This window comes from Mytilus edulis, chromosome 12 (genome assembly GCF_963676685.1).
Source record: "Mytilus edulis chromosome 12, xbMytEdul2.2, whole genome shotgun sequence".
Lineage (NCBI taxonomy): Eukaryota > Metazoa > Mollusca > Bivalvia > Mytilida > Mytilidae > Mytilus > Mytilus edulis.
The window spans coordinates 6,695,692-6,707,637 of NC_092355.1; the positions used below are offsets into that span (position 1 = coordinate 6,695,692).

General features: G+C 31.4%; 1 protein-coding gene across 1 annotated transcript; it reads left to right on the plus strand.

Annotated features, from left to right (window-relative positions):
- The first annotated feature begins 438 nt into the window (after positions 1-438).
- Positions 439-11,425, plus strand: LOC139499591 (uncharacterized). The gene is made up of 4 exons (XM_071288343.1): positions 439-816; positions 2,024-2,120; positions 9,875-10,026; positions 10,869-11,425. The coding sequence occupies exons 1-4, from the start codon at positions 487-489 to the stop codon at positions 11,037-11,039; spliced, it is 750 nt and encodes a 249-aa protein (XP_071144444.1). The 5' UTR covers positions 439-486; the 3' UTR covers positions 11,040-11,425.
- The last annotated feature ends 521 nt before the right edge of the window (positions 11,426-11,946 follow it).

Genomic DNA, 11,946 nt, shown 5'->3' on the forward strand with positions numbered 1-11,946 from the left:
ATTTATATAACATGATCACTTTATTTTACTGGCAATCTCTGTAATGATTGCAACTGAACATTTGTTAATTAAATAATTTTTCTTATTTATTCAATGTAAATTTCATATATGTGCACACATATTTTCTTCAAGAACGGTAAGCAGTAAAAAATAATTTTCTGTTTAATTAGAAGAAACCTATTGTATTTTATTAGCATCATGTATATATTTTAATTATCAAATGCAATGTTTGCCAGTTATCAGATTTAACAGCTGATTATAATGTGAATTTTAAATTCCAAATACAAAATTTTCCAATTAAGAACACGAGTTAAAAAGTAAAAATTGATTATCTTTTTTATGTTATTCTCAGGTGACTTTTAATTTATGAACATTTTTCAATTGAACTTATTAAACTTTACTATTAAATTTTAATATAAATTCTGTAAATCATTTAGATTGTTTTACTTCGTATGTGATGCTTCGAACAGAAAGGATCGAGGTAAAATGTCAATTGACTGTACGTTTTCCTTTTGTCTTTCTAAAATATCTATGATTTGTGGAGTCTACATTTGTTTCTTCGTAGTACTGTTATGCAGCACTTGTACGATGGGGGAAATTGAAACACACGTAACAACGAAACCAGACGTAATGAGCGTGATAAGTCACATTGGACCAACGATGTGTACCAATAAGTGTAAATGTTTATCCGGGTGTAATGGTGTGAATTTTGATCGTCATCATCTGACGTGTGAGTTATTACGAATACACCCGACAACAGACGAAATGTCTAGTAAAAATGGATCCAGGATTGCTGCTTTGTCTTCTTTGCAACCGGTAGGTTACAGAATAAAATGCAGATTTATTTTATCAAAATTGTTTTAAGTTCTTCTACATTATTATATATTAACCAAAGTAAATATAGAATTTAGAGAACCACTTTTCAAGTAATTTATTAAGCAATACACAAAAGATAGTGTTTTTATTTTCATTTTTTTAATTGAGATTTTTTTTTCATTGACCCTTTGATATATCACATTTTGATCATATTTAAGTCATATAAAACATCAAATTAAAAACTTTTTATAACTAAATGGTTAAATTTATGAACATATACTTTTTTCTGAAGATTTTTTTTTAATGTGTCCACATTTAGAAGTTTACTTTATTTTAATTACTTGATTCCAGGAAGCAATTCGCCGACATATTTTCCGTTTATGCAAGTGACCTTAGCGTGACCCTCCTCGCAAAAATCCGGTGATCACAATACGCGTGGAACTGTCAATTGAATACACTATTATCTGATTGTATATGTTATTCACGTGCTCAATATCCATGCTTCGTTGTTGATTGATTACTATAAACATGATAAAGTGACAATCGGTAAACTTAGGCTTTCAAATACGGCAATTAATGATCTGCCATATTTGTTTAATCATAACAGTCAGAGAGATAAAAGTTTGACGATTATACAATATCTTTGCTGAAAAAATGATAAAATCGTGCACAGAAGACTAAGTTGATGATATATACATGCATTGGTTCAGGAATTGGATAAACATTATTTTTTTTACCAGTCACTCGTTTCATATGACTTTAAACAAATTTATATTAATTTGTTAAAAGAATTGAAGTACAATTTTTAAAAACTGAACTTCTTGGATTTCCATAACAAATTGAAGCTTGGTGCAATTCATGATGAATTAAACGAGAGAAAAGTAAAATTACAAAAATTCTTAACTCCGAGGAAAATGAAAAACGTTCCTACTCAAATTCATGGCAAAAACAAAAGTTCAAATAAATCAAACGGATGGGTACCAACTGTCATATTACTGGCTTGGTACATGCATTTCCTCATGTAGAAAATGGTAGACCTGGTGTCATAGCTATCTTAACATATCACTTGTATTTTGAAGTGTTAACTTCAAACACATAATATTTCCAATATCATTGTCACAGCCATGTCATATAATACATTTACAGGTTTGATTACTAGTAATTAATTGATGTGTAAAAAGGAATAATTTTAATTTCACACTTTCAGATAAATGATCCATGCTGGCCGAATCCTTGCTCTAAAAACAACAAGTGTATTGTTTCCATTCAGAACAAACCATTTTGTATAACAACAACTGACCATGGTGAGTTATAAATATAATTTCAAAGCATATTAAAAAGTAAACAAATATTTCGTGGTAAACATTTCTTCATGTGTTTTTTTTTTAACTTTTGTCTACTTCTTATTTTCTACATTCTATTGAAATATTGCATGCATATACATAAGGAATTCAGTTTATATATTTATAAGATCTGTTAAATTGTGTGCTATTAACTTTTCATGGCTAGACGGTATGTGAATGATAAAATGCTTTTTTACATAAATTAGGCCGTTAGTTTTCTCGTTTGAATTGTTTTACACTGTCATTTCGGGGCCTTTTATAGCTGACTATGCGGAGTGGGCTTTGTTGAATGTCTGGAATTTGTTGAATGTCTGGAAGTACCTATCAGCCACGTCTGCCTATTCTCCAGGACCCAACACATCGTGTTTCTGCAGTACAGAATAGGACAAACTCTATAATATTCCGTGGCTCATATGAAGGGTAAGTGCTTCATCAGAGGTCCTGACCCCAATCCTTCCTATTGTACTAAGCTTTGACTACCGATCTAGTCAGTATTTCTTTTAAGTTCCGATGTCTACTATACGCCACCATTGGTGGTTTTGAAAATAGCTCCCTAAATTTCGCATTGCGTTACTCTTTATTTATATTTCATAACGAGAAGTGATATTTAGTTACAAATACTAGTGGTATCTGCTTGTCATATTTTTGATTAAAGCGGAGTAACTCTGGTCGTTCGATATTGAGAGCCGATTCATAGTTACGAAGTATTTGATGGTCCTTATATCCCCTTTGCTAGAGATGACCTTTGAATTTACAAAGTGTATCTTTTAAATTTTGCGTGTTGCTGTTGTTTCGGTGGTGGCGAATAGCTTCCCCTTTTATAAATCCGGAGAGGACTGTTGGGTTATGCATAGACGTCCTATCTAAATATTGAAACGTATTAGTAGGTTTGGTGTAGCTTTTTATATCAAGGATACCGCGACCCTTTATGTACGACTGTATCGAGAGAAAAAAATTTCTTCGTTTGAAATTTCATAAGTAAACTTTAATAAAGGGGGATGATCATTTGCTATTTTAAAAAACTCCTCAACCTCTTCGAGTGACGAATGAGCTATTATAAACGCATCATCTCTATACCTTCCGTTAAATAAGATCTTAATATTTGTATACTTATATTTTTCAATAATTGATAACTTCGAATGCTCTTATATCACAAATTTCTAGGTTGCAGTTACTTCCCATACTAGCGCCTATTTTCTGTAAAAAGTATCGGTCATTAAATTCAAAATAATTGTTTTTCAACACTGTGGCTACTAACGATTAAATTGTTTCACAGCTAGGTAATTTTATCGGATAATCTTCTTTAACTGCACTGTTATAAGCCCGTCCAACAGAAAGAATGATTTCATTGAACTCCATGTTTGTATACATGCTGGTGCAGTCAAATGAAACTAAAAGGCAATCCCGATCAGGCCTTAAATTTTCTATTTTATTTATGAAATCCCTACTGACTCTAATGTAACTGTTCTGTCTTTTAACTAAAGGTATCAAAAAGTAGTCAATAAATTTGCTAACCCTTTCGGTGACAGAGTTACATTGAGAAATAATTGGTCTGCATGGGGGTAATTATTTACTTTCATCGGTTTTTTTTTATCCCTTGAATAACAAGTTCACTTAATTAGTGAGGTTTAGGAAGGAGAAAAAGACGACCCACCTGGGTCCCTCTTTTGATGAGCCTCGGAGAAAATCAAGAGTTATCCCATCAGTCTCACCATTGTCAAACATCTTGCTGATTTGTGTTTGTATATTATTTTTAATCAGTAATTGATTAGGTTCTTGTATTTCCGTGTAATGGATAGAGTTTAACTGTCTCAACCCTTCTTTAATGTAGTGTGTCTTTTTAGATATTACAATTGCGCCTTCCTTGTCGCTTTTATAGAAAATGATATCCTGCATGTTTTTCAAAGATCGTAATCCTAGCTGTTTTTCTTTAGTGAAATTGTAGTAGTTATTTCGTAAATCAAGATTAGATAATTCAAACTTTGTTAGATCTAGATAATCTTCAAGTTTAAAGCAAGCAGGTGTTGGTTCATAAAATGATTTCTGTTGGAACGGATGCATTCCCCGACTTTCTGTATTGCCAAAATGAAAACAACAACTAAGTTATCTGGCAAATTCATTGAAGTCTGCCATTACAGTTCTGCCTATATTACACTTCTTAGGCATAGGTATAAATTTTAAACCTTTACCTAGAACTATGTATTGCTTGTCTGTCAATTGACAGTTGGCTAAGTTATACACGTATTGTTTAGCTTTATATACCTGTGCTTTATTTTGTCTTTTCTTTTTAGAAACCCGATCGAGTTTTCTTATTTTTTGTTTTAACAGTTTTTACTTTCTTTTTAAATCTGCGAGCCATTCTTAATATTGACGATTGCCAATCTGATAGTTGTAAATGCGATCACCATTATAACTTTTAAGCCTAAAACAAACCACAATGGGAAAACCAGCTGTTTGCAGTCACAGACAAATGGAAACTGAATGCACACATTTTATCGTAAATCTACTTAATGATAAATCATGATGTTGATCTCAGCTGTCCCAATATGTCAGTGGTTGGAAAGTAAACATATGTTTTCAAATATATAGATACCTTAATTAACATGCATAACTCTACTAATCTATAATGAGGAGTGGTAGAAGTGCTACTAAAAACATTAAAATCCAATTAAGATGACAGATTAACACAAGTTTTATTAAACAAGAAATAGAAAAATCCAATGACAACATAACAAATTTCCATAGTATTATAATTAATTATTATATGAATTGTTCCTGTATCTTTTCCTTATGTCATGTGGCCCATTGTGTTTTTCGGGTTGTTTTTAACGGATTGCTGCTTTGAATTCTGCTAGCTTACTGTCATTAAGGTCCTTTAGTTCTCCTAATTTTTGGTAAATAATTGATCTTGCTGTACTTGCACTTTTACTTGTAGTTCAAACTTTCGCCTGTCTTCTTATAGTTGTTATTGTTTCCTTTTTTTCCTCTAGGAAACCGTCTAATGTTCGGATAATTCTGTCCGTAAAGGTATTTATAGTCTCTTCCGTGATGTTCTTCATTTGATCCCTAAACAAATTCTCATTTCAACATTGCCGAGATCAGGGGTGCATCACATATTGAGATGACAGGAGGGCGGGATATTACTTTACGTTTTGCCGTACATCATTCCTTCTCTGGCTTTCGTTATGCCTAATCTTTGGCTCATAACCTCCTCTATTGTGTTAACGGCTTCAAAGGCAATATCAATAGGTGGTGGTACGATACTGTCGCTTAGTTCTGTTAGGTACAAATCATCGAAGCTACCAGAGTTCTTTTACCTCTTGTTTTTCCAAACTCATAAATAAACACATGTCAGTAAAATTTAATAATGGCGAGACTTAAGAATGCCTTGCAAAACACTTATCAAGTGTGAGTCCCTGAGAACAGGAAATACGGATCGACATCAATCACAATTGAAACGATACAAGGGAAGGTACTAAAAAGGACAATGTCCTATAATCAACATGTTGAATGTCTGGAAGTACCTTTCAGCCACGTTTCCCTATTCTCCAGGACCCAACACAACGTGTTTTTGCAATAAAGAATATGACAAACTCTGTAATAATCCGTGGCTCATATGAAGGGTGGGTGCTTCATCAGGGGTCCTGACCCAATCCTTCATATTGTACTAAGCTTTGACTACCGATCTAGGCAGTATTTCTTTTAAGTTCCAATGTCTACTATACGCCACTATTGGTGGTTTTGGAAATAACTCCCTACATTTCGAATTGCGAACTGAACTAGTTTTTTATAATGTTTTCGTAACGCTTTATTCATATTTCCTAACGAGAAGTGATATTTAGTTACAAATACTAGTGGTATGCTTGTCAGACTCTTGGTTAAAGCGGGGTAACTCTGGTCGTTCGATATTCAGAGCCAATTCACAGTTACGAAGTATTTCATGGTCCTTATGTCCCCTTTGCTTAAGATGACCTTTGTATTTACAAAGTGTATCTTTTAAATTTTGCGTGTGACCTAAAGTTGTTAATTTCTGTGTTATTGTGGTCTCTTGTGGAGAGTTGTCTCATGGGCAATTATACCACATCTTCTTTTTTTTTTTATATTAGACACATCTTTATTCCAAAACCTAAGATTACCCTATAGATGTAGTTTACTTTTTAGTGTTGTTTCCTTGTCTGATAGACTTGTACTTGAACATAATATTTTAAGACTTGGAACGAATATCTAATTATAAATGAAACGGAATCTAGTCATACGACTATGCATCTGCACCGATATGTCAAATTCGTGGGGAAACTCTATCATTCAAATGTGAGTGAAAAAAATAGTTTCTTAATTATTAACATTAAAGGCAGACATATAACGGAAGCGAATAGAATGATACAGGATATCATAAAATATATTGATGATGAAGATGAAGAGGGTATAATTGTTTTTTTAGACCAACAAAAGGCCTTTGATAGGATGGAATGGGGATGGCTAGATTTCGTTATGAAGGAATTCAATTTTGGGGATAATTTCGTGGTTGGGTTCAAATGCTATTAAAAAGTGCAAAGACGTGTATTAAAACAAATGGCTACGTCTCAAAATATTTTTCAATTTCTAGATCAGCCAGGCAGGGGTGTCCTATAGCCCCCTTTTTATATATATTACAGGCAGAGCCCTTGGCCTGTGCAATAAGGGCAGAAAAGGAAATTCAAGGCATTATATTGCCTGGGGAAGAAAATGGGGAGCGAATAGAAACCAAATTAAATATGTTTGCAGACGACACGCAATTATTTAATAAAAATGAAAGTTCTGTCAAAAAATCTTTTGAAATATTAGACAAATATGAAAAGGCATCGGGTTCTAAAATTAATTACGAAAAGACTAAGGGAATAAATATTGGCGCAAATAAACGCAGACGACCTACTTTTAAAAAGATAAGTTGGACAACAGATAACATAAAAACACTAGGTATTCACCATGGTTATAACATTGACAATGACAAAATTTGGAAATTAATATTAGAAAAAGTACAAAATTGTGTACACGTCTGGAAAAGTCGAAAATTGACTTACTCTGGAAAAGTCCTTATTATTAAAAATTTAATTATATCAGTGTGTGGATATGAGTTAGAAATAAGAGGTATACCCAAAAAATACAAAAAAGAATTGAATAAGATAATATGGAATTTTATTTGGGATGGGAAAGTGAATCAAGTAGACCGGAAGGTTTGTTGTTTAGATGTTAAAAAGGGGGGCATGGGGATGGTAAATTTAGATAGTTGGATAGAAAGTAAATATATCAAATCTTTATATTCGATATTACATAAGCCATTATCTAGTTGGAATGCAATAGGTAAATTTTGGTTAAAAAAATGTGATAAGAAATTTGAGGATGAACTTTTTCTGTGTAAATGTTCTGACCTTTCAGGTCTTGAGATAAAAAACCTACCATATTATTACAAAAGCGCTTTACAATCGTGGTCAAAATTGACAAAGATCACACAGGGTATATTTAACGAAATGGAAGTAAAGAAACAGCGATTATTTGGAAACTCAAATATTTTATTTCAGGGCAAATCTTTATTTTATTCTTCCTTTTCAAAAAGTCATATCAAAACTATTGGTGATATATGGGACGATAATACCAAAGATTTTAAATCGTGCAATGAAATATATAGACAATTAATAGATAAACGTAATTGTATTTCGGAATATTCACGAATTAAAAGTTCCATACCACAAACATTCATGCAGATTTTAAAAAATAACGATGATCAACCTGCTTTAAAAAGCAACAAAATAAAAATGTCTGAAAACCTTGAATTTTTAAATCCAGACAATAAAATTATTAAAATCAAGGATTTGACATTAAAATATGTTCAATTAAACATTAACATAACTGAGACCCCTAAGTGTCAAACAAAATGGGAAAATTTGTATAGGGAGTATATAAATTGGGAAAAAATTTGGCTAAATCTAAGTAAAATGGATATTAATAGAAAAGTTAAAGAATTTCAATGGAAATGTATACACAGGATTATATATACTGAAAACAGACTGAAAATAATGCACATGTCAAATGGAAAATGTCACTTGGAAAATGTCACTTATGTGATGAAATTAATAATATTGAAACTCTTGAGCATTTATTTTATCAATGTATCAATGTTAAACCATTAATAGAAACGATTGTTAGAAATTTACAACTTTGTAACCTTATAAGCGACGAGGTTCTCGTTGAAAAAGATATTTTATTAGGAACTTGTACAGAGAATTCGAATAATTCCATTGTTAATGCAATAATACTTTATTTCAAATGGGCTATTTGGAAAATACGTAATAAATGCAAATTCGATAAAATTAAACTGAATGTACAGTCTATATAGGCTTTGCTAAAACTGCACATGAAAAACGAATTAAAATTTATTCTGCTACGCTCGGATATAAAGTATATATGCAAAACGAAAATTAAACTCTTTATCGAAAAATTTTAGGAAGATGTACTTAGTTCTACTGCTCTAAACGAAAGGTGTGTTCGATTCCCTATATATATACTTATCTTATTGTATCTTGTGTATAAAGTAGTGAACAATATGTTATTATAACAGAAAGAAAAAACAATATTTTGTATTGCAATTATTATTTAAATCTATGTCTGTGCATATTAGTTACATTAGTAAATTACCATATATATTATGCTTCGTAATACATTTGTACTCACCACATGTGCTTTATCCTTTTTTTATAATCCATAAATATATATTAAAGAATACTTTCAAATTCTGTTCAATCACATCAAAATTCTTCAAGTCAAACAATAACTTATTTTCGCAATCAAATTTTAAAGTTTTTCCAGTTTAAATCAACACATGTTTGTTCAGTGAACCGGATATACGATAGTGATTTTATACAGTGATGCTTATCAGGTGTGAAAATCAATTGTATTGGTTATTTAAATATAATTATGTATGTAAAACTATTGTATAAACTCATTTGATATTTTCCCTGGTCAAGTGAGGCTGTTAAAATACAGGGGCCCCTAAGTATGCGACCTGGGCTACTTAGGTATTTATATAGCAGGAAATGATTGAATAAAATATTTGTTATCGTTAAAAAAAAAAAAAAAAAACATTAAAGTCATCCAACCAGTTATGGATATCTACATGTCAAAGTACATTGTTGATCAATGAACACAATGACTACAATGTGTATTGTATATATTAACAAAACGGATTCATGTGTTTCCTGCTATGTGAGAGGTTAAGCTAGCTATAAAACCAGGTTCAATATACCATTGTCAACATGAGCAAATGCCTGTTCCAAGTTAGGAATATGATATTTGTTATTCATTCATTTCAGTCCGGAATATGACAGATTCGTTTGATGTGTTTTATCTTTTGATTTTGCCATTTGATAAGGGACTTTCCGTTTTGAATTTTCCTCGAAGTACAGTATTTTTGTTATTTTACTTATTCATTTGTTTGAGTTTTTGGTTCGGCCTTTGATTTATGACTTTATGTTTTAAAATTTCTTTTGGTCAGAGTATACTAGTTTATTTACTTTACACTTCTTTAAACAATCTCTTCTTTTATAATAATTTTGTCTCTCAAAGCAAACCGGATACTCCTCCAGGAAATAGGTGTAGGTGACCATACCGATTAAAAAAAAAAGATAATGCCTTAATCGTATCAGAGTAAAATAGTTATACTAAACCATTTATATTTTCAGAAACTTTCATGGAAACTATACATTCAACAAATTACCCAGCAGAATATCCAAACAACGATTTTAAGAGTTGGTCTTTCACTGTCGAAATTAACTTCCAACTGGTTCTGAAATTTACAGCATTTAATCTTGAGACAAATTGCGATTTTCTTAAGGTAATATGAAATAAGAAATATAATAATTATCTTACTTAATGAATAAAGCTATGAGTATCATCATATATGATAAAATTGAGAATGGAAAAGGGAAATGTGTCAAAGAGACGACAATCCGACCGTAGAGCAGACAACAGCGGAATTTTATGAACAGGTTTCGTAGCTTTAAACTCTACAACAAACGATAGTACTGAAGTTTGATGTAGACGAGAAACATTTTTTTTTATATTAAAAGACCCATGCTGATCTGACCATAACTTGTTTCATAGGTAACGTCAATAACAAACGCTTATGTCTTCACACTTCTCCTTCTACAAAACTGACGATTTATCACAAAAAATCGAAAATCAATAAAGCAAAATGTTAAAAAAAACAACTTTTTTACCTCAAATTTCATTTTTTTTTTTAAATTTGTTATAAAACTTAAGACTCTGTTTTTCTAGTATCGACTACACAAATGAAATATATCTTTTTAACCGGGTTTAATCCTATCAAAAACATGCTTTTTGTCATTAACAGGTTAAGTTAGTTGCAATCTTTTTTTATCCCAGGCATAGATTACCTTAACCGTATCTGGCACAATTTTTTGGAATTTTGGATCCTCAATACTCTTCAACTTTGTATTGTTTGGTTTTATAAATATTTTGATATGAGCGTCACTGATGAGTCTTTTGTAGACGCAACGCGCGTCTAGAGTACTCAATTATAATCCTGGTACCTTTGATAACTATTTACGGCTTAGCTATTTCGCAAACCGGTGTTTTAGTGATTGAGTCGATGTTGAACAGTTTGTAGAATTTGCTACTATGCTATTAAAATTCTTTCTATGTATACATTTTTAGATTTATGACAAACAAGGTGGCACAGAGCTGTATAGTTTGACTGGAAATTATCTTCCAGATGATGTTTGGTCAACAGACAGTACTTTCTTCATCCAATTCACGACTGATCACTCATATACTTTCAATATGGTTTCTCAATTGATGTATATAAAACCTCGTGATCAACAATGAACACCGTCTAATGATCAAATATGTGCAATAACACTGCTCAAACATTCCCTGTAATGTAGTTTTAGTGGGTTATTTTATTGCAAATTCAGTTTTATAGTAATTTTCTTAGATTTTTTTTGTTGGTTTTCTTTTCTTTTTATTTATAAATATTTGTTTAGATACCATTGCTTAACCTTACTTCTAATTGATCCTGCATTTTATGTCTGTTTAATATGTTTCGAATACATTGCTTTACCTTAATTCTAATTGCTCTGTCAGATCTATGTAAACTTAGTCGCCGGGATACAGACTATTCTCGCTAATGCGGCAAACATTGATGAAATATTCATATTGCTTAATATTGTTAAGTGTGTTTTCTAGAAAAAAATGAAGTTCATTAAAAATAACTTTCTTTTAAGGATTTCATTTCAATTATCAATGACAAATAATAACGCCGTGATAATTCGTGTGCAACGAATCTTGTTTCTCGAACCCAAAATATATGAAAGCCGTGAAAGTGCAAATGTATACATATCTATAAACAGTATTGTAACATTTCAACATCAAGACACCATAAAATAGACATAATAATAGCTCAACTCAATCAAAGAAACGAATTAACAACAGCAAGTAAACAAACACCGAACAAATAGATTTCGATCTATCACACAATAAACTGACAAGGCTTTAAAAAACACCACCAGGCACACAATAGTACACACAACACAACAGGGAAAACTAAAGTATCAGCAATTTAAACTATAAGTCATATTCGTAAAGAAGCTTTAACCAGAATATCATTTTAGATGTTAATTGTTTTCTTTTCTTAACTGGAAAAGTTTGCTGTTAAAGGATGGAAGTCCATGTATGTCGTTTGTTTAAACCATTTACACCAATAAAAGAGAGAAAAAAACTTGTATTAAATGAA